The sequence below is a fragment of the Delphinus delphis genome, chromosome 1, assembly GCF_949987515.2.
Source record: "Delphinus delphis chromosome 1, mDelDel1.2, whole genome shotgun sequence".
In the NCBI taxonomy this organism is placed as follows: domain Eukaryota; kingdom Metazoa; phylum Chordata; class Mammalia; order Artiodactyla; family Delphinidae; genus Delphinus; species Delphinus delphis.
This window is the reverse complement of record NC_082683.1, coordinates 159,079,532-159,105,496: the sequence shown is the minus strand read 5'-3', so window position 1 is coordinate 159,105,496 and position 25,965 is coordinate 159,079,532. Positions and strand designations below refer to the sequence as shown.

The 25,965-nt window shown below is 51.1% G+C and overlaps 1 protein-coding gene across 1 annotated transcript in view; it reads right to left on the bottom strand.

Annotated features, from left to right (window-relative positions):
- The window catches only part of KIF26B (kinesin family member 26B), a 494,760-nt gene that overhangs the window by 3,844 nt on the left and 464,951 nt on the right, over positions 1–25,965 (bottom strand). Inside the window, exons 11-14 of the mRNA XM_059997085.1 lie at positions 20,400–20,562; positions 15,970–19,384; positions 1,237–1,439; positions 656–806 (exon numbers count right to left, since the gene is read on the bottom strand). Of these exons, the coding sequence (XP_059853068.1) occupies positions 656–806; positions 1,237–1,439; positions 15,970–19,384; positions 20,400–20,562 (3,932 nt within the window). The remainder of the gene's footprint in view (positions 1–655; positions 807–1,236; positions 1,440–15,969; positions 19,385–20,399; positions 20,563–25,965) is intronic.

The following is a 25,965-nucleotide window of genomic DNA, read 5'->3' as shown; positions in this document are numbered from 1 at the left end:
AGAGACTAAGCCGTCTAGCATTGGGCCCCCATATCAATGAAACAGTTGGGACCAGATTTGAGCTTTATTTTGTGGTAAATGGAATGGTTCGAAACAAATAAATAAGAAACAATTGAATCCATCTTTCAAAGGGAGCAGAATTGTTCTGAATTGTTATTAGATGGTTACTGTCATCCTGGGCTTTCTATTAAATGGAAATAACACTGTGAATGTTATTCTTTTCACTCAAAAATGTTTTTCTTGCTTTCTGGGTTCTTTTCGAGGCTTTTCTAGGATTGCACATTCCACCTTATAAAGCACTCTATAAATTCTTGTCTATTTCAGGCTAGATATGCAATGTGATCTTGTGGCCAGGGAGCAGATTGGTAATATAGCCTTCATGTCTGGGTGAGCGTCCACCACACGTAGGGGGAAAAAAAATCTCATTTTCAGGTGCTTTGGACTGAGACACATAAGAAATAATCGTGTAAGAGCAATACTCACCGCCCTGCTGCTCACACCCCTCCCACCTGCCCCCCACAGAGCGGGATTGCGCTCAGGGAGGCCATCTCCAGCCAAGGGGCATGGAAGGCCCTCGGGTTCAGACAGCGTCTGTGTCCCTCTCAGCCTGGCCTGTTTAACTGGTGAACCCAGGAGTCGCAGTGATGGGCCTTACATTCGCTGAGCCACTTGTTGGGATCCAGCATCAGATACTGTTTCGTCGTCTCCAGCTCCTTCATTAGCCACTCGTACTTGGCTCGGACCTCGGCAATTCTCTGCTGGCGATGCTCCAGGATTTTCAGCTTTGCATTGAAGCACATGACCTCCTAGTACACAGATGGGAAGGAGATGGGGGTGGAGGGGGGAGGAGAAAGGACCTTCAGCTCAAATCCAGCCCAGGCAACCTCTTCTGGAAAGGAATACTTGTGCTGATGGTCAGTGCAAAAGGAGCAGGTCACTGGGAAGTTTGGGAGGGAGCTGGGGGCTCAGCTCAGACAGCCCACTCACGGGGTAGGGCTATCACTGGCATATCTCAAATTTAGAAGGCGGCCGGTGCTCCAAAATGGAGCCAGAAGAGCCTTCAGAGGTCTCCGGGCAGAGAAACAGGCTGCTCTCCCGAGCTGGGGGCACGGGCCCGTCTCCCGCCGGAAGCCGCTGGGAGTCTCGGTGGCCTGCGCCCTCCTCTCGGGCGCGGCCTCAGCGTCAGCCCGGGGACCTCCTGGGGGACCGCCACCGCGTGGGGAGGGGGAGGCGCACCTTGCTGCTGCCCCCTCGTCGCCGCTGCAGCCGCTCCACGTCGTCAATTTCATAGACTTTAATCTCAAAAGGTTCCCCGAGGCCCCTCTGGGTGCTGCGCAAGGGGCCGTCCACCCAACGGACCCCTGCGCTGTTGGCCGGTTTCCTCACAGGGGAGGGGGTGTCAAGGGACAGCGCCGGGATGAGCCTCCGTCTCTGGGAACCTAGGCAGGGGATTAAGCCTAAAGTTAATTGTTTTGAATTTCTATCTTTTTTTTTTTAACATCTTTATTGGAGTATAATTGCTTTACAATGGTGTATTAGTTTCTGCTTTATAACAAAGTGAATCAGTTATACATATACATATTTCCCCATATCTCTTCCCTCTTGCGTCTCCCTCCCTATCCCACCCCTCTAGGTGGTCACAAAGCACTGAGCTGATCTCCCTGTGCTATGCGGCTGCTTCCCACTATATGTCCATGCCACTCTCGCGCTTTGTCGCAGCTCACCCTTCCCCCTCCCCATATCCTCAAGTCCATTCTCTAGTAGGTCTGTGTATTTATTCCCGTCTTACCCCTAGGTTCTTCATGACATTTTTTTTTTCTTAGATTCTATATATATGTGTTAGCATACGGTATTTGTTTTTCTCTTTCTGACTTAACTTCACTCTGTATGACAGAGTCTAGGTCCATCCACCTCACTACAAATAACTCAATTTCGTTTCTTTTTATGGCTGAGTAATATTCCATTGTATATATGTGCCACATCTTTACCCATTCATCTGGTGATGGACACTTAGGTTGCTTCCATGTCCTGGCTATTGTAAATAGTGCTGCAATGAACATTGTGGTACATGACTCTTTTTGAATTATGGTTTTCTCAGGGTATATGCCCAGTAGTGGGATTGCTGGGTCGTATGGTAATTCTATTTGCAGGGTTTTTTTTTTTTTTTTGCGGTACGCGGGCCTCTCACTGTTGTGGCCTCTCCCGTTGCGGAGCACAGGCTCCGGACGCGCAGGTTCAGCGGCCATGGCTCACCGGCCCAGATGCTCCGCGGCATGTGGGATCTTCCCGGACCGGGGCACAAACCCGTGTCCCTGCATTGGCAGGCGGACTCTCAATCACTGTGCCACCAGGGAAGCCCTATTTGCAGTTTTTTAAGGAACCTCCATACTGTTCTCCATAGTGACTGTATCAATTTACATTCCCACCAACAGTGCAAGAGGGTTCCCTTTTTTGAATTTCTATCTTTTAAATGTAGTTTTGAAGCAAGGGCTGGCGGCGTGACAGGGCTGTGTTTGAACCCCTCCAGCCTCCCACCTCCCGCCTCAGCATCCACTTCCTTACCTGGCACTTGCTTTACCTCCACAAGCTCAGATGTCCCCCCTTCCCTGTCGAGCCACCTGTGGTCTCCCCCCTGAAACACACACGCTGGAGGACACGAGAACTGAGAGTCACCCTGGCCACACCCTCAGCACGGACAAGGGTTACCGTGAAATTAGAGACGTTCCATTAGTGAGAAAAGATCCTAGTGTTTGGTATTGTGGTAGGAGGAGTTTATTTGCTTCTAACAACAACACTGGAATAAGCACTGATTATGCCAGGCCCTACTTATCGTGCCTTACACACTGTGACGGAGACTGCGAGCTGCCCCCCAGGACCTGCCCCCCTCTTCTTCCTCTGCAGAAGACCCTGAGTTGGAGCAGGGCACACGGCCACCCAGGTGTACCCTGTGTGGTACATGTGACTTAAGCTCCACCGCTGCAACAGAAGCAGAATTGCCCCGTGTAACAGCTAGAAAGTGTCCTGAAAGGATGAGGTCTGCTCTCCTCGTCCTCTCGCCTTTGTCCTGGATGGAATATGGGCCTGTTGGCCGGTCCATGACATGAAGATCGTAAACAACAGAAAAACAAGAGAAGGAACCTAGATTCCTGACACCCTGGAGACCTTCACAGTGGTACATGTGTTACAACTGAACCTACATTGACACGTCATTATCCATAGGGATAGCCAGGGTCCATAGTTTACACTGGGGTTCACTCTTGGTGTTTACATCCTGGGGTTTGGATAAATGTGCAGTGATATGTATCCACCATGATACGATCACACAGAGTATTTTCCCTTAAAACCCCCTACACAGACTTTTACATGAGAAATTAATCTCTACATTGTTATTAGGGTTTTCTGTCACAGACAAGCCTAGTATCTAATTTAATTCTCACAGAAGCAGAAACTAAGGTACAAAAGACTTCAGTAACTTGCCCAAAGTCTCAGTGTTCCCTTGTTTAAAAAATCCATTGCCGGGCTTCCCTGGTGGCACAGTGGTTGAGAGTCTGCCTGCCGATGCAGGGGACACGGGTTCGTGCCCTGGTCTGGGAAGATCCCACATGCCGCGGAGCAGCTGGCCCCGTGAGCCATGGCCGCTGAGCCTGCGCGTCCAGAGCCTGTGCTCCGCAACGGGAGAGGCCACAACAGTGAGAGGCCTGCGTACCGCCCCCCACCAAAAAAATCCATTGCCCACATTCTCTACCAAAATAAAAAATAAAAATATCAGATAATAAACGATTTCCCTAAAGGATGGGTTATAATTAAACATCACAGAACTTGGTACATAGTAGGTGCTCACTGAACATGAATATCCTTTTGATTTTTTTCTTCATAATCTATTTGAGGAGATGAAAAATACACAGAAATCATACAGACTGTATGGTTAGGCCATTTAAGATGGCTGTTCTCTTGTTCTCTATAAATCCCCTGCTTGACCAGTCCCTGCTTCACTCACATGACTACCCAATCCTCTTAATTACAGGGCTTAATCAGTCCCTGATAACCAATGAGCCCACCTGACATCAATTCCCCCTATAAATGGTAGCTTCCTTTTCCCCCGAGTAGTGAAGACTATTGCCATATCTTGTCTGCCGTACATGGTGGGGTGTCGCTCCAGGACCCTGTGCGTCAGATCCCTCTGACCAGTAAACCACTGATGACTCTGTTGCTGTCTCTGGGCTCTTCCTTCGGTCTCAAGGCTGGGTAACTGCAAGGCTTGTGGGCCTGCAGGGTGCATCCCAAGAACTGGCGAGCCTAGCTGGGAGACCGAGGAAACTCCTGTGAGTGCTGAGATGTTGGGAAAAAAGGACGGGAATGGAAAGTTGCAGGGGTAATCCCGAGGAGGCTGTCCATTAACATCGTAGGGCCCAAAGGTTGCAGGGATAATCCTGCAGTGGGGCCCTGTGGCAGCTGTCTACTGTGAGAGATGTCTTTCTGTTCCATTATATTAATGCTATCTTCTTAACCTCCGGGTCTCTTTCCAGTTTAAAAGTAGCAGCCCCGTGCTCATGGCTCATCTAACTGCCCAGGGATGGCTGGTGAATACAGACAAAATGGAAGGACCTGGATTACCTATCAAGGGTGTTATCTGGTCGGGTAAGACAAGCAAACCCCCGACCTACCATGCCTAAACGGTTACAGGCCCAGGCTTTAGGGATATTAACTCAGGAACTGGCTTGTGAATTGGATGTGGCCAGTTACCCAGAAGGGTTTAGTTGGGGCCCAAGGCAACGGCAAACTAATAAGAGCGCTCTTGGGCCTCTGGTCCCAGCTCTGGCAGGAGGCAGAGCAATGATACGGTGTGGTGGCAGCAAGAGCTATCTGCCGTCTACAGTGCATTACAACAGGTGGAAGACGTTACAGAAGGCCTACCCGAGTCACCCAGCAATGCAAACAACCACCATCTGGCATCTAGGACAGCTGAGCATGACATATGGGACCCCCATGGACACTGACAGTGACCAAGGACCATGCAGTTCAGGAATGGGCCGATAAACATGACATACACTGGCATTTCCACCTGCCTTACGACCCCACTGCTGCCAGGCTAATGGAAAGGGTGACTGGGCTACTTAAACAACAGTTGAGATGGGAACTCACTCTCTCAACCTGTGGGCCAGGGACTAACTCAAGCCCTAGGAGCTATAACTGAACATCCCAGGAGCAATCGTCCCAGTGCCGACGCCACGTTAACCCAGAGGAAACTAGTCAACACAACCGGAGTTCAACAGTTGCCCACCGAAGGACCGTTGCCAACTACCGGTCAGGACGACAACTCACTTTGGCCCTGGCGACAGGATCTACCCCCAGGGGAACACGTTATAAAATGGTCCTGAGACTGGCAGGTAAGCCCCTTGTGGTTTGGGTTTGCTGCCTCGTGGGGAATAGGATTAGAAAGGGACCTACAGGTTTTACCTGTCTTCTACCTGCACTCCCCCCGCAGACTACTAAGGGAATGAATCCAGGGCCCTTACTGGAGAAAGGCACCATTCTATCACATCGCCTTTCCAGTATTCAGCACCGGCTGTAGGGACTGGGGGTGGACGGGCAATATGGTACTGCAGGCAAGGAGGCAAACCACAGGCAGGGGTGGTGATATCTCAGGATGCTGACACTGCTTGTTATTTTGCTTAATGATCACGATCTTCCCTGTAATCTGTCTGTTAAACATCTTACATTTCATCCCTAGTCTGAGCGGAGGTAATCTGTTTGTGGACCGGGTGACAACGGTGGCCTCACTACAAAATGAGTTTGATTGCTGGGTCTACGTCGAGACGCCACTGTCGTCCTCCTGTGAACTTCCGTGAAAAATCGGCCGGATAAGCTCCTGGCTCCAAAGATTGCCCACCTCTCGGGCTCTTGATACTCTTTAGCTGCTGGTGTCTGTACTGCATTTGTGGTATTTGGTTGCAGTGCACCTCTACACACCTGATGCCAGGGATATCGCAGAAGAGGGGTGGACCAAGTTCGTAAGGGTGGTGCAGGGTATGTACGGGTAGACTGCATGGTGAAGCCATTTAAGACGGCTATTCTCTTGCTCTCTGTACATCCGCTGCTTGCCCAGTCCCTGCTTCACTCACTGACTATTCAATCCTCTTTATCAGAGGGCTTACTCAGTCCTGATGAGCCCACCTGACGTCAACTCCCTCTATAAAGGGTAGCCTCCTTCTCCCCTGAGTAGTGGAGACTGCTTCCGTGTCCTGCCTGCCGAACAAGGTGGGGTGTGGCTCCAGGACCCTTCGTGTAAGATCCCCTGTCCAAACACCACTGACGTCTCTGTCGCTGTCTCTGGGCTCTTCCTTCGGTCTCGAGGCTGGACAACTACAGGCTTGCAGGCCTGCGGGGTGCAGCCCGACAGATAACATGAGATTTGTGCCCTTAGAGGCAGGTCTCTAGAGGATTCTAAAAGCAATCACCATAGGACTGGCAGGGCCAGGGGCACCACTGCACCAAGCACCACTTTTGCTGGTGACTGGTGGCATGAGTGAGTGAAGCCAGGCCCTGGCTTCTGAGGACGGGGCCTAATCTTTTCACCCACATCTGAAGTGGATCTAGCCTCGTGCATTGGGTAACCACCATGTTTGTTCCCCTGGTTCCGGCCCCTCTCCCGCTGGGAGGCTGTGGGCCTGGCCCCCTGGGGGGGGCCTGTAGGTGGTAATGCTTCCTCAAACAGCTGCATCCCCTGAGGCACACCCACCTGGCAGCTCCCGCCTCTAGTAAGGGGCATCTAGGAGGCTTGCTTTCTCCTGGAAGGAGGATGGTTGGGAAACGTGACACCATTGCAACCGGTTTATCTTGATGCTGAAGGGAGCCCGATCTCATTTAACTCAGGATGGATATGTGGTCCTTCCTGAGTCCAAGGAAAGAAGGTTGAGTCTGCCTGAAGCCCTGGCTACCTGCACTTAGAGTCTGGGCTGATTCTGCTTTTAAATAGAGTGGGCTCCACCCAGTCAGACTCCAGTGAGAGTGAGGGAGAGCAAGAGAGCTTCCACGCCGTGATGCAGCAGCAGTCAGATGGGGCTGCTGCACAACACGTAGGGAGGCCGAGGAACGCCGAGAACGCAAAGGATGCGCAGTCTGGTGGTTTTTCTGGACGACCTGGGAGACGGGCTGCATCGCTAGTGGGCTACTGTTGGGGGAAGCACGGGTCCTTACAGCACCACGCCCATGGTGCTCAGGGGACCCCGGAGGAGTTCGTGCCCTCTCTGCACCACTCTCCCTCCATCCTCCTCCCCCCAATTCCAGTGGGTTCTGCCTGTTGAGTGCCAGGCCACCATGGCCTGTGTGGCCTGATGACCCTTCCAGAAAGAAAGACAGTGTACTTTTCTCCAACTTTGAGAGATCCACTGACTGCTAAAGAAAGCTTAAAGTACCACAAGCTCAGAGAGGAAAAGAGCCAGAACTCTTCGGTATATCATCAGGGGGGCCAAGGCACAGGACGACCTTCTCACCACCCCAGGGAGCTAGGAACGTGGAAAGCCACCACCTGCAGCTCCAGGCAGTGGTGGTGATTGGGTAGCACGTGACTGTTCAGAGTGTGGGTTGGTGGGCTTTCCTTCAGGAGACGACGAGGGACTCTAAGTACATACTGATAGTTCATTTTCTCTACAAAGCATACTCTGTCCCACAGGCTCCTTTTTTGGGCCCAGATCTTTATCTCGTGCATGCCCACATGCACGAGCACATGCGCGTGCACGCGCACAGACTCACACACACTGACTTAGAAAACTGGGAAGTGTCAACCACTGAAGCAAAGTAAATATCTGTCTCCTTGACAATGGAAATAAGCCAGCTGATAGTTTTGGGTTTTTTAAGTCGGCCTGATCAAGCTAGCTGACGCTGAGCAAACGGCTCTGCCTTTGTGGGCTCAGCTCCAGCCCCCGTCAGATGGGGCTGCTGCAGAACCTGTAGGGAGGCCGAGGAACACTGCATCAGTGGGAGGATGTCCAGCTCTCGGAGGCAGGGAGAGTCTGAGCATCTTTCAGGTGGAGACTGGGCCTGGCCACCAGGCAGCAAACACTCGTGACGGGGCTCCCAGTAAGCCCTTTTCCCTCAGTTGGATAATGTATACTCAGCCCCTAGGAAGGGTGACTGGTCCTCCCCCTTACCTCCCCTGACCCCGAGGACAAGTCAGGGAGCAACAACCCCTCTAAAAGCGAGGTCAGTCATGTATGGGCATCTCAGTCGTTTAATCCACTGGGTGCACGTGTTCAGACATTTCTGGGATGACTCTTCTAAGGATCTGTTTACGTGAGAAATAGGGGAGGAACTGAGGAGGGTCATGGGATTGGTGGTGTATCAGTTAGCTATCACCGTGTAACAAATTAGCCTAAACCCAGCAGCTACATTCCTGTGAGGCAGGGAGCTGGGAGCAGCTTATTTAACTGGGTGGTTCTGGCTCAGGGTCTCTCGTGAGCTGCAGTCAAAGTGTCAGATGGCGCTGCCATCATCTGAAGGCTTGACTAGGGCTGCAGCATCCACTTCTAAGCTCACTCATGTGGCTGTTGGCCGGAGTTTCAGTTTATTGCCCGGTGGGCCTCTCTACAGGGCTACTTACGGCATAGCAGCTGGTTTACCCAGAGTGGGAAAAGAGCAGCTACCGCGTCTTTCACAGCCTAATCTTGAAAGTGACATACCATCACTCACTTCTATTGAAGTGATTCACCGCCTTATTCTACTGCACACAGAGACCAACCCTAGTATAGTATGGGAGGGGACAAAGCAACGGTGAATGCCAGGAGGCAGGGACCGTTGGGGGCTACCTAGGAGTCTGGCTGCCACAGATGGGATGTGATCAGATGGGAAAATATCAGGAATAAGGGTCACTATCTCCTTCCAAACCACTCCAGGACAACCTATGAGATCACCCCGATTGGGGAAAGAGAAGTAAAGAAGCCTGGATGGAGAATGACATTTCACTGGGCTATTCGTAGCTTAATAGAAATACCCTGAAGACAATCTAATTCCCATTGCCTTCTTTCCATGCTTTTTTGCAATCTTCTCAACTTCCTCACCACGTCAATCAATCCCTGCCAGGCTGGGAAGTGAGTGCCCAGTGTCGGGTGAGTTGCAGTCTGGGGGTTTCTCCCGCATGTAGTGAACGGCTATCTTGCATTTTCTGAGCGTTCTGAATTTGGTCACTGGTAAATCAATTCCATGAATGAACTGATATCGTCCAGGTCTTGCACCCCCCACTGAGAAGCCTCCCCTCCCCTCTCGTCTCCTCCACAGGTACACTGGGAGCCTTACTTGGGGTGTGATGGGGAAAGCTGAGGGCAGGGGCAGGGGAATGTGGTCACACCAGAGGAAATGGAGTTTAATGCTGTGAAGGAAGTTTCAGAGGGAGGGGTGGCGCCCTCATACTGCTGGAAAGGGCACAGGAAACAACGGTGCCCAAACGCCACGTCATCACTAGGAGAGAACTGACCACAGGGCCTTTGCCTGGGTCCCCACAGAAATATGATTTCTTGGATTTTCAGCATGCTCCACCCTCTCGACCTCTCAAGCAGATGCTTCCAGCTTTCTGCTGAACCTAGTCCCTGTCAATGACCACTTCCTTCCAGGTTGCTGGAAGGTCAGGGACGTGTCCGCTGTAAGGAAGCTGCGGGGAAGCGCCTTAGTCGGGCAACAGTGGTGCGGGGCCCCGTCAGATGCAGCTGTCTGGTTTGGGATCACACGTCCTGAGGCCAGTGGGTCAGGATTCCTTTTTCTTCTCTATCACTCCCTGCTCATCAGCCCGGCACTCAGTCTGGACATGGAGACGTCAAGTGTGCAAAAAAAAGAACAAAGCACTTAAGCTGATAAACGCCAATAGCTTTGCTGCATGCAATGGCCCCAATTTGACCTGAGCCCACCCTCTCCCCTCCCCATCCAGGCGTGGCTGCCGCCTGCGTGCAGCGGGAGGGGCCCCCGGCCTGTCACGCCCCACTCTACCCTCCGCAGCACTGATGGCCCCAGTGAGGAGTCTGATGTTGGGCCTTCCATTTGTATCATCACTGAGTGCAGATAAAAGTGTCCACATTCGACATATGTACACCACTATGTATAAAATGGTAACTAATGAGAACCTACCGTATAGCACAGGGAACTCTACTCAAAGCTCTGTGGTGACCTAAATGGGAAGGAAATCTAAAAAAGAAGGGATATATGAGACCTATAGCTGATTCACTTTACTGTACAGCAGAAGCTAACACAACGTTGTAAAGCAACTCTACTCCAAAAACATTTTTTTAAAAAAGTGTCCACACTGAGTCTGAAGATGCTGCTTCTTAGGTCAAATGTCAGGAAACATGGGCATTCTGAGCGCCGAGGACTCACGACACTCCTCAGGGAACAAGCTGATGTCCATCCCCACCGCCCACCCCTGAGAACCCGCCGTCACCAGCTTTCCCTCCGTCACCCTCCATCTTCATTCCGACTCAGGGTACAGGCACTAGAAAGATACTGAGTCAAAAGGCAGAAAGCACGAATGCCAGGAGGACCCACGGGCATCCGCAACGAGGAGGGGGGAGGGGGAGGGGGAGGGGGAGGGGAAAGATCAGCGTGTGTGGATTTACTGGCTGGCAAGGGTCAGCTCCGTGGCCTCCCAGATGAATGAGGATGGGGCTGCACTGGCTGCTGCAAGCTTGAAGTGAAGAGTGAACCCTTCCCAGGCTGGACAGGAGATGGCAAGGGGCCCGGCTGCAGAGCCCAGGCCCCTCACACACTTGCTCTAGGCCTCTCAGCCCCGTACCTGCCTCCACCCACTCTCCACTCTAAGGGGCTTCCTTGGTGTCTTAGCGAGCCAATTACTTTTCTAGTAGTTCCCAACTTATAGTCAAAAAGGCTATCTCATTTGGAACCCTTTCTCATCTGTTTCTAGGTAGAGTCTCTTAGAAACACTCTAGAAATCTGACAGCTGCCAAGATGCTGCCTGCCTTATCCCCGTTTTCATTAAGCCAGGAACCACTGTGTTTCCTGAATTCATTAAAACAAAATAAGATGGCACCTGAGAACCGAACAAGCCGAGGGGTACAGACAGAGCGAACCATGGTGCTCTAGGCCCTTTGGAGCAGTAACTAGTCACAGGTTTTGGTGCAGTGGATCTGCTAACTGAACCCGGCAACCCATCGGTCAGTAACGTTTACTCGGCACCCAGAGAAGGGAAGGCACAGTGTTTGGTGCTTAGAGTGGGAAAGAAAATAGAGGATAGGCTTAATGTTTAAAACACAGGTCACCAGCAGGGCGAGATATGAGAAGTACATAGAAAAGAACTCAGCTAACTTGTAGGACCACACGGTCAGCCAACCAACCAACCAATGCATCAATCGATGGTGTCGAACTGATTCATGGTAACCTGTACCAGCCCAGCACTGCGGACCCAACAGGCTGAGTCAAGTGCCGAACAGGGCTCTCAGGAGCTCACGTCCAGGCAGGTCAAGCCCTGGGTGCATCTCAGAACCGACACATTCCCTGGCTGGTTTCTCTCCTGGGCTTTCTGGATGCTGTGTCACACCACACCCGGGCCTGCTACAGTGGCAATGAACCTCACTCAGACCAAGGTGCTGATCTAATTTTCATATTTCCCCAGCCAGCCTGAGAGAGAAGGAAAAAAAAAAAAAAAGAGAGAAGCCAAGGCGGTAACACACCAGGTTTGGGGTGAAGTGTCAGGAACATGAGGAAGAAGAGAGAGCGTGTCTGGGAGAGCCCACATGATACATGATACCAAAGAGCTATCAATCACTGAAAGGATGGGGCCTCAGGGGCGGCCAAGCTGATGCAACTACGCCATCAACTGCCCATCCCCGATTTCCATCCTCTTAGCAACTGAATGCCCTCTGGACAGGGTGGACATTCGCTCCCCACCTGATCTGGCTGTCATCACTCTACTTCATGGCTAATGGCTACACGTATACATTCGTGTACCTACCACGGGGGAGCTGGCAAGGAACGGTGGAAGGATTGATGAAAATCCATCTATAGAAAGCAACCCACAGCTTCTGTCACCTTATGACACTCTCAGCCAGGAACCTATAATGACTCCCCATTGCCAACTGCAGTCATTCTTATCACAGTGGCCAGACGTTCAAGGAATAACTTGATCTGGGCTTACATTTTCTGTCCGTTATTACATCCATTAAGAATATCCCCCTTGTTGAGTTAACCCCGCTCTTTATCCGTAAACCATGCTCTTACTGCCTCAAGCTCGTGTTCCCGTCACTGCCTCAGCCTACAACGCCCTTTACCCGCTTTGTCCCAGCATCCTTTAAGGCCTGGCCCAATCCCAATGTTTCCCTGTAGCCTTCTTCAATGTTCTGGGCCCTCTTTGTCTAAATACTTCTTACTCTTAGCTCTCACAACCTCAGTCAGCACTTGGCAAGGCACCTTGGTTCACGGTTCACTGTTCCCTGTTCCACACTCTTCATCCTTGCTCGCCAGTGAGATTATGCACTTCTTACAGTGGCCTTGTCTTCTACGCTACCTGCTCCTCCCCAACCACACTTGCAACTTCCATATCACCAAGCTCTAACTGCACAGAAGAGGCCTGATCAAAATTTAACAACTTAAAAATAAATCCCTTCATCTGTTGATGGACACGTAAGTTGCTTCCATGTCCTGGCTATTGTAAATAGAGCTGCAGTGAACACTGTGGTACATGACTCTTTTTTTTTTTTTTTTTTTTTTTTTTTTTGCAGTACGCGGGCCTCTCACTGTTGTGGCCTCTCCCGTTGCGGAGCACAGGCTCCGGACGCGCAGGCTCAGCAGCCATGGCTCACGGGCCCAGCCACTCCGCGGCACGTGGGATATTCCCAGACCAGGGCACGAACCCGTGTCCCCTGCATCGGCAGGCGGACTCTCAACCGCTGCACCACCAGGGAAGCCCTACATGACTCTTTCTGAATTATGGTTTTCTCAGCGTATATGCCCAGTAGTAGGATTGCTGGGTCGTATGGTAGTTCTATTTTTAGCTTTTTAAGGAACCTCCATACTGTTCTCCATGGTGGCTGTATCAATTTACATTCCCACCAACAGTGCAACAGTGTTCCCTTTTCTCCACATCCTCTCCAGCATTTATTGTTTGTAGATTTTTTGATGATGGCCATTCTGACCGGTGTGAGATGATATCTCATTGTAGTTTTGATTTGCATTTCTCTAATGATTAATAATGTTGAGCATTCTTTCATGTGTTTGTTGGCAATCTGTATATCTTCTTTGGAGAAATGTCTTTTTAGGTCTTGTGCCCATTTTTGGATTGGGTTGTTTGTTTGTTTTGATATTGAGCTTCATGAGCTGCTTGTAAATTTTGGAGATTAATCCTTTGTCAGTTGCTTCATTTGCAAATATTTTCTCCCATTCTGAGGGTTGTCTTTTGGTCTTGTTTATGGTTTCCTTTGCTGTGCAAAAGCTTTTAAGTTTCTTAGGTCCCATTTGTTTATTTTTGTTTTTGTTTCCATTTCTCTAGGAGGTGGGTCAAAAAGGATCTTGCTGTGATTTATGTCATAGAGTGTTCTGCCTATGTTTTCCTCTAAGAGTTTGATAGTGTCTGGCCTTACATTTAGGTCTCTAATCCATCAACAGATGAATGGATAAAGAAGATGTGGCACATATATACAATGGAATATTACTCAGCCATAAAAAGAAACAAAATTGAGTTATTTGTAGTGAGGTGGATGGACCTAGAGTCTGTCATACAGAGTGAAGTAAGTCAGAAATAGAAAAACAAATACCGTATGCTAACACATATATATGGAATCTAAGGAAAAAAGAAAAAAAAGGTCATGAAGAACCTAGGGGCAAGATGGGAATAAAGACACAGACCTACTAGAGAATGGACCTGAGGATACGGGGAGGGGGAAGGGTAAGCCGGGACCACGTGAGGGAGTGGCATGGACATATATACACTACCAAACGTAAAATAGATAGCTAGTGGGAAGCAGCCGCATAGCACAGGGAGATCAGCTAGGTGGTTTGTGACCACCTAGAGGGGTGGGATAGGGAGGGTGGGAGGGAGGGAGACGCGAGAGGGAAGAGTTATGGGAACATATGTATATATATAACTGATTCACTTTGTTATAAAGCAGAAACTAACACACCATTGTGAAGCAATTATACTCCAATAAAAATGTAAAATAAATAAAAATTTAAAAAAGGAAAGGAAATAAAAAATAAAAATAAATCCCACTGACTACGGATCGTCATATGGAAAAGAAGTCATATTACCACCAATATTCTTTATATTATTTGCACCAACTTCTACAACGTGAGCATCAGAGATACCATGGTGGTTCTCTACCAACCCTTTCATTTTACTTTGATGTGAGAAAACTGAAGTCCAGAGAGTATAGTTATTCCCCAAACGTCACACAGCCCAAGACCCCAAGTCTCCTGCTTTCTAGATCAATCATCCCACTGCACCAGGTCGAATTCTGCGCACTCTCCACCGACATGGAATCTCCAGGAATGGGACTGGAAAGGTGAACATTCATGATGTTCGGTTGTTTCCGCTGTTACCTGTACTACAAAGCACTCAAAAAACTCAAGGTTCTCTTCCTGGCAGTATATTTCTAGTTCATTTTCACTAAGGAAATAACCAAAGCATTAAAGCAACCTCCACTAACAGATAATTGCCTGTCTCCTCTGCAGTTCCAAATGTCTCTAGTAATTGTAAAATCATGCCATCGAGCTAGGAGTTTCCTTTGAGGAGTTTTATGGCTTCTCTTAAAGAAGTTGCTTTTGATTTATGCTGATCATGTCTGACAGCCAGCATTTTTCTTAATAATAATCGTAAATAAGCGAGACAAGGTCACCCAGCCTGCAAGGAGCATATCTCCACTGCCGTATCCATTATGGAGCCTGGGATCTACGGCAGCTGCTCGCAGCAGTCCGACGCCCTCAGCACTCTCTATTAAATCCCATCTCTGGCACCCAGACTGGTGCTTTGATTTTACACAAACAGCCTAACCTAACAAGGGACCCTCGAGAACAGCATTTACAAAAGGAGGTAGCAGCAAGCAAGGACACGTGTAGAGCCTGCGGTCCACTCTCCAAGTGGTTAGTTTTTCTTCCTCTTTACTCCAGTGTAACAGCCAAACCAAACCATACAAGTCAAAAAAAGGGTAAAGCTATTGTAAGAATAACCTGGACTGGTAGATTCAAGATGCTAAGTTAGAGTACGTGAAAGCACTCTGTAGCACTCAAACTCCTGTGAGCACATGGCAAACGTCACACAATAATCTGGACTTTGAAGACCAAGGCTGGGTAGATTGTAATAATAAGGTTTAACAACCGAGTACGGGGAAGGCCAGATCTTTTTGTTGTTGTTGTCACAGGCTCTGGCTTAGGTACACTTCTTTGCTATTTTTAGTAACTGCTATCAATACATTTGAATGCCCTTGACCCTGAAAATAGGACCCAACAGCTGTCACGTTATACTGAATGGATTTCTGTTCTCCACTTGTCTTATACAGGGGGTTCTGCTCCCGGGTCTTCTGCTGAGACTCAGGGCTGAGGGTCTGAAGCAGAGCACCGTCAAAATAGATCAAAGCCTGATGCATACACCGCCTGGGAAATAAAGACATCGAAATTCTGACAGCCATGATGACTCCTGAACGTGCTGGGAGGCTAACCTCCTCATCGTATTTCACGATCTGTGATGGGGTGGGTGAATGGGGCCATCTACATCACAACGTCTAGAATTACAACATGACTGCATGGGTCCCTTGAGGTTGGTTTCTTTGATTTGAGGCAAACAAATGGCTTATGATGTGCATTGACCACAGTCCCTACATTTGGACCGGAACATTCCGGAGTCTGCACTTGCCTGTGGTGTGACAGTGAAGCCCTCCATGGCTCTGTCCCCAGCAGGTGACAGGCGGTTGGGGACAGGGGCGCCCACCCTCGAGTCCTGGGGCCCGCCCTCCGCCCGTCGATGCCAGGGCCCGAGCCTACCTGAGTTGGCGCGCTTCTTCGGGGCTTTGAGGCTGCGGCAGCGCCCGCCCACGGAGCTGCTGTTCTCGCTCATGGAGTCCTGGGCGGACGACGCGCTGCCGGTGGCCTCGCTGTCGCGCATCATGCTCTCGTAGCCGCTGCTGCCGCCGCTGTGGTAGAAGAGCGCCGTCTTGCCCATGGCAGGCGGCAGCTCCCCACTCAGCACGCTGCTGTTGTCGCTGCCGTGGCCGCTGCTGCAGCGGTGGGGCCTGCGCGGCGGCGTGATCTTGCTGTAGGGCGAGGGCAGCGGGACGGCGGGTGGCGGGCGCTCGTCGGCGGTGGCCGCGCGCTCCTCCGCCTCGGGCCCCGCGCGCGCCGGCGGCCCCCGGGGCCCCGCGCCGCCCTGCAGCAGCTCCGAGATGCGCCCGTTCACCGCCCGCAGCGGCAGCTTGGACGCCAGGCCCGAGCCCCGGCTCCGGCTCAGCGATTGGGTGGACCAGGACATGTGCTTCCCGCCGGGGGCCGGGCCGGAGCTCTGGCCCACCGCCTGCGGCAGGGACTTGGTGGAGAAGCTCAGGGTCTTGGTGGTGGAGGTGGACAGGCTGCGGGCCTTGGGGCTGGCCAGGAGCAGCTTGCTCACGGCGGAGATCTTGGACTGGCTGGCCTTGGGCGAGGCCCCGGCCGACTGCGCGGGGCCCGGGTTGGTGGGCGAGGCCCCGGCGCTGCGGCCCGGGCTCCTCCCCGTGCGGGGCATGGTGCTGTCCTTCCCCGCGTGCAGCCTGGAGCTCACGGACGACAGGCTCTCGGCCCTCTCCAGCGAGAGGCATTCGTAGTGGCTGACTGTTGTCCTGCCGAGAGAGTTGGTCCTGCTGGCCAGCTGCTCCAGTTTGGCACCAAAGAGCTTGCTGCTGCAGCTGCCGGCATCCTTCGTCTTGCCGCTAGGCTCGTCTGGGAAGCTGGCGGAGAAGGGCGCCGGTTGGTTCAAGGGGCTGCTGGAGTTGCTGCTGCAGGCGCTGTGCTGGGGGCTGGCCCGGTTCTTCTGGTCCAAGCTGGACTTTCGGACAGGGGGCAGCGGGGGAGTGCCTTTGGGCCGAGCCAGGACACAGTGCTTGGGTGACGCCACCTTCCTCTCCAGGGTGGCCTTGGAGGGCTGGGCGCTGGAAGCCGGGCCGATGCCGTTGGTCTCGGCAGGGCAGTGAGAGAAGAGGCTGTCCGGTTCCTCCTGCCGGCTGGCTTTCTGAAAAGCCCTGGGAAGGCTGCTCGACTTCAGGCTTTTGTTGAGGTGCACAGGGCTCTGGGCAGCCACACTGGGCAGGGCCGTCTCACAGCCGTCCACAACCCTCCTGAAGTTGTCGGCCACAGGGGAGGCAGATACCTCACTGCTGCTGCTGCTGAGCCCGTCGCTGGGGCTGGCCTTCCTGTCCTGTTCCGCTCTGGCCTCAGGCTTTGGGGGGCCTGGGGCAGTCTCGTGCCTCATCCCTGCTTCGTGGGGATAGGCATTCTCTTTCTTTACCTCCTCTTCTCGTTTCAGCCAGGGGTCCTCAAATTTCATCTCTTTCTTTGCACCACTTTCCTTGCTCTCCTGAGACCGGGCTGCTTTGGGGACTGAGCTGACGGTGGCAAGGGACGCCTCGGGCTCTTGGACGTTCCGGGGGCTCACGGCGATGCAGGGGTAAACCGTGATGTTGGTCTTCATGGGGATGTACCCTTCGCAGTTGCTCAGGCTGGCCGTATTCGAGATGGTGACCATGGCTTTGCCCAGCGTGGATATCTTGCAGCCTTTGACGGGGGTTGCTTTGTTGAAGGAGTCGTCCCCCATTTCCGACAAGAGGAGCAAACTGTCGGGGCCCTCCTTGGGCTTCTCTCGGCATACCACAGCAGTGTTCTGCGTGCCGCTGACGAACTCCGAGGCCGGAGGGTCTGCCATTGCTTCCCCATGCCCGAAACACGTCTGGGCTATGAAACTGTGGCAGGGCGGCTCACCGTCACTGCCTGTGCTCATCTCGCTCAGCCAGGAGCTGATGGAGGAACGCCTGCTCCCTGTCTCCCGGGCCTTCTCATCCAGGTTCAGTTTCGGGAGGGGCAAGAACTGCGTGATGCTGACCTCGGAGACAGGAGCCACGTTTGAGTAGCACTCGAGGTCCTCGCTGACGCTGCCGATGATGCTGACGGGCCTGGAGCCCGAGGCCAAGGCCTGCACCGAGCAGTCGCTGTTGAAGCTGATGATGCTGGTGGGGCGGCCGCCGCCCAGGACCCCGCTGATGGTCAGCTCCTCCACCAGCGTGAACACCAGCTCGTCCTCACCGTTCAGCTCCAGGGGCTGCTGCACTGTCACCATCGTGGTGCTGCGTATCTCCTTCTTGGCATCTGCAGAAGTGGCTGCCTGACGTTCGGCGTCCACAGGGGTTTCCGGGAACCCTTCACTCCCAGTAGACATGGATTTCTTCAAAACCTGGGGGCTCATTCCGACTGGGGGGGTACGTACCTCGGGCTGCAGCAGGGACTCACTAGATACCACGCCCGCATCCTTGCTGAAGGTGGGCAGGGGGGCAGGAGAAGGCAGGACACCCTTCTGGGTGTAGACTTTGCACCTCTGGGAAGGAGAGCTGGCCGGCTTGTACTCTGAGGTCTTGGACAGGCTGGCGATGCCCAGCCTGGGGGAGCCCATAGGCCTGGGCTTGCCTTCTACAAAGCCACAGGAGTTCAGGCTTTCCCGGCTGCTCTGGAGGCTGGGGCTCTGCACGAGCTGGGAAGAACCATGCTGGCTGCCGCTGCCCGGGATGCTTCTGGGTGAGGCAGGGGTGGGGCTGTTGGTGAGCCACGCAGCAGGGACAGGGGAGTGATTCCCCTGCACCTTGGAGCCCGGGGGCTCACTGCCTTCTCTGGCTGTCAGCTGGCTATCTGACCCATCATCTTCCTTATCAGACTCACAGAGTGGGCTTGCCCCAGCTGCCTGGCTTAGCAGGACACTCTTGCTTCCTTGCTGTGCCCCAAACTGGGCCGGCAGCTCTTCGAAAGGGAACGTGCTGGACTCCTCACTGCCGTCAATGCAATCTAGCCTCTCCTGCAGCTCGGCGAACGTGTTGCACTTCAAGCAGTCCCTTTCCGACTTGCTGGCCGCGGCCTCTCCGGCCTCCGCGGACCGGCTGTCACCCCTGGCCGCCTTCTGCAGGGCCGGCACGATAGGGACAAAATCTGGAGGCCCCTCGTTGTCGGTGAGCTCCTTGTCAGAGAGGGCCGTGCCGTTTGGCCCAATGTAGATGACCGTGTCGCAGGACTGCTCGCTGCTGGAGGAGTAGTCGGGGTCGCTAGACAGGTGAGGGATTGGGAAGTCCGACTCCACGGCGGCCCTGGCGTGGAAGGGTCTCAGCTGGGTGGGCCTGCGCATTCTGCCTTCCTCACAGGAGCTCTCTCCCCCGGAGGAGCTCGACGTGTACTGTGAGTGAGAGGGGAACCGTTAGTGTGGGCCACCCTTCTAAGACAGCCCTCCCAGGGACCCTGACTTCGTGGGGCAACGGGTGGAGGCCACCGGCTCCATATAGGCCATCCAGACCCCAGTGGGCCTCCCTGCTTCTGGGCTGTCACCCGGGATGTGCCAGGCCAGTCACCCAAGCTATGCACGTCACGGCCTCATACTCGAAGGAAACCCCTGTGAGGCGCACTGGGGAAGCAGAGGCTGCTCGTGAAACGGGGTGACCCGCCCGGGTCCCATCCGACTGCCTAAGGACTGAGGAGGGGTCACCAGTTTGCACACCCAAACCATTTGTGACAACGTGTGCCACGGAACACTGGAAAGATGTGTTTTTGACCCAAAAAAAAAAAAGAAAGATACAAAAAGGAGGGGGAATGCCCCCCGCAAATCACCAGCTGGCTGTGGACCAGTGTGACCACAATCATGATGATTTTCTCAAATGTTCTTGTCACACCACCACTGTCCTGGCTTTGCCTCGGCCTGAGAAAACGAGCCCAGTGGTTTCTAGCAGACTCTGCATCAACCAGAAACCACTGAATTAACATGACAACACCCAGCAGCCTGAGAATGCCTCCTGGAAATGCAAGGGAAGTAGGGCCACCTGAGCAAGGAGGGGTCAGTCAGTTGAAGGACCAAGGTAGGCAAGAGATAAACTATGAATAGTTCCCGTCCCTCTCAAAATTTTCAAAGTAGCAATCCATTTAAACTATCTAAAGTGGACCAAGTACTCCCTGTTAGGGGTCCAGGCTGGATGACCGAGGAAAGCACCAGCGGTGCGGAGGGGAAGTGACTTCAGTATCGGCCAGAAGGGGTTCCTGCCCCGGGGTGGTTGCTGAGCCGGGCCAGCGGCAGCCAGCCACGCTCACCACGCCCCTGGTGCTGGGGGATTCGAAATATTGATTTGGCCCTTTCTGACTCAGTTCCAGGGCAGGGCTACGAAAGCTCCTTCAGCCACCTGCACCCCCTGCAAGCTCCTTACCTTCGTTTTCTTTTTCTTCATCCTCAACACTCTCGAGGCAATCTGGATGGTGGACAGGGTTTCGGCATAGTTCCCGGCGGCGGCCGAGATGTGAGCGATCATGGTCGTGCGGCAGTTCACGTTCCCCAGGGACTCCCGCAGCAGCATGGTGAGCTTGCTTTCTCTGCCAACAAAGTGAATTAAGGCTGCATTAGCGGGCCGTGCTTCACTTTGGCTGTCAGGGTAGGGCTTCAGGCCCCTACGTGGCTTGTTGTGGGCAGTGGGGTTTTTTTCCCGTTTTTTAAATGGCAAACTAATTAACATCATCTTCTACACGAGGCTATCTGTAGTTGACAGCTGAGCAAGTGCTTCCAACCCCAAGGATGGAATTCATGCAAAACACCTCCCCTGGCACCGCCGTCCTGGCCGTGATGGGGTATTCCTGTGTGTCTGCGTGTGTGCATATGACATTGCACGTAATGAGACCTGGGAATAGAAATGAGAGGAAGGGATGGAGAGAGCACAGCTCTGTGATCGGTGATTCGGCATGCTAGCTGCACACCCGGCCCTTCTCTGCAAGTTTCTGCACCAGGCAATCCCCACAACAAAGAGCAGTTCCCCAGCCGTGAACTTGTATTGAAGATCTCTGGGTCTGTAATACATACAAGGTTTCTTTTGCCAAGGAGTTGCACCCACTTTATTGCCATCGTCTCTTAACTCCTATCTGCACACGGTAGTGATGAAGGAAAATGTATTCATATTCCTGATTATTACTGGGGACACACAGACATAGGCCCGAGCACTCACTCCATCAGCAACAGAAAGCAGAACTTTCTAGAAGGGACTCCTCTGGGGACTTTGCAGGTGCTGCGTGGGGCCAGTGCCCTGAGGGGTGATAACGAGGCCCAGGAGTTTACAGATGGTGTCTCTAGGCTCTTTAAAAAGTGGTCTGGAGGAATGGCTCATGTCTTTCCATTCCTATACTTGTCCCAACATTCTTCCTGCCTTGCTTTTAAGAGGCTTCTGCTTACGTCATCATCTTACCTGCTGCCAAATGTCACTTCATCTCTGGAGACTCCCCTGATCCCAAAGGCTGAGGGAGGCTCTTTGCTTCCCATGCCCTGTGTTGAGTTTATTTTGCCAGATGAGAGGGGTTTGTCCTCACGCCTGTGTCTGCATCAGATTCTTAGCCAGACATCCCCTCCTTTCCCCTCCACCCCGCCAACTCAGCTCTCTGGAGAGAGACTGTCCAGCTCAGGAGACTCAGTGTGACATGCAGGCCGCTGTCAGCAGGGAGTAGACCTTGGAGACAGGAAACCACTTCACATGTGACCTGCATCAGGCCTTCAGGGAGGAAAGACTGGTGTAAGAGCAATAGTTTTCCCTTTCCGTCTGGGACCAATTAAGGTGTCAGTTCAGGGATACTGGGCTCACTATGACTCAGTGCCAGGGCAATTTAAAAATATAGCAGGGTTTCCCTTCGAGCAAAATAATCAGTGATAAAAGTGATGGAAGGAGAGTGCTATGGACTGAATGTTTATGTGTCCTCCAAATTCATGTGTTGAAACCTAACACCCCAAGTGATGGTACCTGGAAGTCGGACCTTGGGGAGGTGATTAGGTCATGAGGGTGGAGCCCACATGAGTGGAATTAGTGGCCTTATAAAAAAGACCCTGGAGAGTTTCCTTGTCCTTTCTGTTATGTGAGGACACAGTGAGAAGACAGCTGCCTGTGAGCCAGGAAGTGGGCCCTCACCAGACACAAATCCCCTAGCACCTTAATCTTGGATTCCCAGCCTCCAGAACTGTGAGAAATAAATGACTGTTACCTAAGCCCCTCAGTCTATGGTATTCTGTTATAGCAGCCTGAACTGACTTGGACAGAAAGCTAAGTGGGGTGTGGAGGAAGAGACCTCCAGCCCTAGCTCCGGGCTCTAAACATTTAACTTCCTTCAAAATGTCTATCAGGAATATCATGGACACCACCAGAGCTGACGACCAGATGGGGAAGTCAAGTCCCATTCCTGGCACACATTCTCAGCAGAGACACTGCACCTGGATGAGTTTAGGACTTTGTCTTCCATATGGGAAGTGGAAGATAGATTCCATTAGGGTTAAGTTGTGATCATATATGGTTAATTCTTATTATTCATGATAGTTATTTTTTGTTACGTCTCCATGAACACTGAATTAGTGAATGCTGAGCCATGCTCCTAGGGGAAATACATGGTTTTAGGTTCCTGAGACCCTCTGGTCACGATATTTCACAGTGGATCAATACATAATCTTGTTTTATGTGCATATCTCTTTAAAGACACCTTAATTTCTATTTCTTATAAATAATGAATTATATATACTTTCTATAAAATAAAACACTAGCTGAGAAGGGTTGAACATTTCCCTGACCCTGGGTAACATGACCATAAATTTCTTGGGCTTTAAGCCTTATGGTATTTTACACTATGCTTTTAAAAAAAACTGGTCATGTTGTGATCCACAAATACAGCCTGTTTCTACAGCTTCATTATGCACTTTAGACATAACCTGAGTACTTTCCAGAGCAGTCAGATATACATCGGTGAATTTCCTCTTCCTTTCTCTGGATGTGCCATGTTGTTGATCCATTAACACTGAACTCACACCAACAGCACTATAATATGCCTGAATGAAACTTCTCTAACATATATTTTCTCTGCAAGGTACATCACAGCCTTCTTGCACTAAAGAACACTAGACAGCACTGCGGCACTACACCTAGGGGCCTACTTTAAACAGTGAGATCACCAAAAAAAAGCACAGAAATACTAAAAACACGTGTCCCTAAATAGACTGCAAAAAGGACCCTTGTTCGCATGAAGAGAGGTGAAACAAGAAGGCAGGGCAGTTGCCTTGTCCAGTTTCAGCTGGGAACATGTGCATTGGGTGGCTCAGAGTTTTTGCTACTAAGCATGTCTGCAAATTATGGTAAAAGTATGGATTTCGAACATAATTCACAACGTGGAATCTGCAAATGATTCCAAGGACCGACGGTACGATGACGTTCCTAATGAAATGTCTTGTTCATCAGTTGCACTCTGCTGAAGGTACACCCCACTTATTTCTCCATGTGACCCCGTAAAGTCTTCAGGAAACGATACCAAAGACACAATAAACAGATATAGCACTGTTATATCAAACTGTTTGCCCTGTGTATTTCCACATGATTCCCCATTCATGAGTCAATCATAGGACAATTTTATTTTTTTAAGTCCACATTGTTGGAAGAAGCCAGGGCATGTGTGTTGCTTGGCAACCAGCATTTTAGCTCTCCTTTGGAAAGCCAGTAAAACTGCCGGCAAGACTGTTTCATGTGGGCCTCTCTAGACTCTAAAACATACCTTATGGGAGTGAAAGATGGTGGCTATAAAGCTTTGTTTTTTTCCACCTCTTCATGATCCTTTAACTTGGAACAAAGACAATTAAATTGGGGAGGGAAGGTGAAAGAACCGACAGGGTACTAAAGGCTGCAAACTGTAGGTTTCACTCAGTGTCTTTGGGAGGAAACTAAAAAGGTTCAAAAGAGTTTCTAGGGCAGTGGTCAGCACAAACTCAGTTTGCACTCTGCATGCAGACTGAGGCTAGAGGAAGAGGAGAGCGCAGGTGCAGAGCTGCTTGCCACTGAGCCTCAGGGCCAGGCTGGACGAGGATTTAGACTCGGGGGCCGTGTGGGAGAGATAGGTTGGGTGGGAGAGGAAAGCACTGGTGACGGAGCAGAGCTGATTGGGGTCTGGGAAGAACCATGCCGTTTTTTCAGGCAGCCATGTTCTATGCACACATATTCCCCCTCCCTCCCACCCCAACAGTACACACCTTTTAAAATGATTTTTGGAAAAATGTCTTACTTTTTAAAATAAGTCAACCTTTTATTAGACAGAGCAAGAGGACACCAAAAAATGGCATAATGAGTAAATTTTAATTAATAATATTAATTTTACAAGAGCATGAAAGAGAATGTAGTACTCTAGGACAGGGGCTGACAAACTAAGGCCTGTAGGCCAAATCTGGCCCACTGCCTGTATTTGTAAATAAAGTTTTATTGGGACACAGCCACACCAATTTTTTAACATATTGTCTCTGGCTGCTTTCATGCTACAACAGCAAAGGTGAGTAGTTGTGACAGAGTCTATATGGCCCCCTAAAGCCACAAATATTTGCTATCTGGTCCCTTACAGAAAAAGTCCATTGACGCGTGCTGTAGAGTAATGACATAAGGTGGTTTCATTTTATACAGAGTGCCAAAGAGTTACCAACCAGAGCACAAAGGTGTGTCTTAATTTCCTTACTATTCAATAATCTTGTTCTGATTTGATAGTTGTCTGTGTTGTCTTTCTTTCAGTTCAGATGTTTCATGAAGGGAGAGCTTTTAAAGTCAGTAGCATGGAAACAGGCAGAGGAACAAATGTTGGCTTACGAAATCACTTGACCATCAGGACACAGCTATCAGCAACTGCCCCAGTCATTTCCTATGTGATGCAGAGCCTGTCCTTCTCAAGGGGGCTGTGAGGTTGCTCACCCTCCTTCAACTTGTTAACTCGTGAATGTCCATAGTGGCTCACTCAAGAAGCATTTGGTGAGTTCCGACTATCAGGAAGCCACTCTGCAGACGCTGAGAACGTGCACGGCAGAGAGCCTAGAGGACCTCAAGAAGCCCGCTATCCAGTGAGGGAGACACATATGTAAACACACATACCATCCGTTAAAGCTAACAACAGAAGAACAAATCTGAAATAGCACATGCTAAGGAAAGACCCTCAAGGCTGTGGGGTGTCTCCACCATCACTGTTAACTCCCTGATGGCTAGAGAACACCCAGACCTTGATGTCTCCTTGGCTGGGATTCTCCTACGTGGCAGGCATCCAGGGACGAGCTTGAGGTCCCCCAAAACACCCAGCAGAATTCTAAATTCCTTTCTGAAAGGACAGTCTGGAATCTCTAGCTCCTTGTTCTCTGACCCTGAGAGCTGGGAAACTCTCTCAACTGGTAATCTGGTACCGGGCCACCAGTGAAATGAGATGTCCAAAGTCACACATTTGCAATGTTGGCCAGGTAATTTCATAAGAAAAAAGCCATTCCTTTCATGAGAGCTGTTAAATATATTTCTTCCCCAGGAAGGAGGTGAAGAACTCTGGAAGTAGAAAGAAAGGCATCTACGGACCATGTTCTTTTGAAGGAGAAAAAAGTAGTGAGCTCTGAATCGCCAGGCTGGGCAACCCAATTACAGCACCAGGGGATGGCTCTTCCTCAAGGCCTGCTTCTTGTGAGAGAGAACCATAAATGTCCACTTACAGACATGGGTCTGTTGTCAAAAATGTGCCTCCTTTAATGCAAAAACAATGAGGGCACAGAAGAAAGCAAAATGAGTTATGTTAATTCTAAATAAAATGAAAGGAAAGGAGCTTAGTTAATCTAGAAAACTAATTAATCTCCAGAACAATTTGCAAGAGAAGGATTCCTGTGGGCAGCAGACGTATAAATCATAAACGTACACACATGCATCCACCCAGGCGTACACACAAGCATGCTCTTTTTTAGAAAAGGGAGACAGGGCT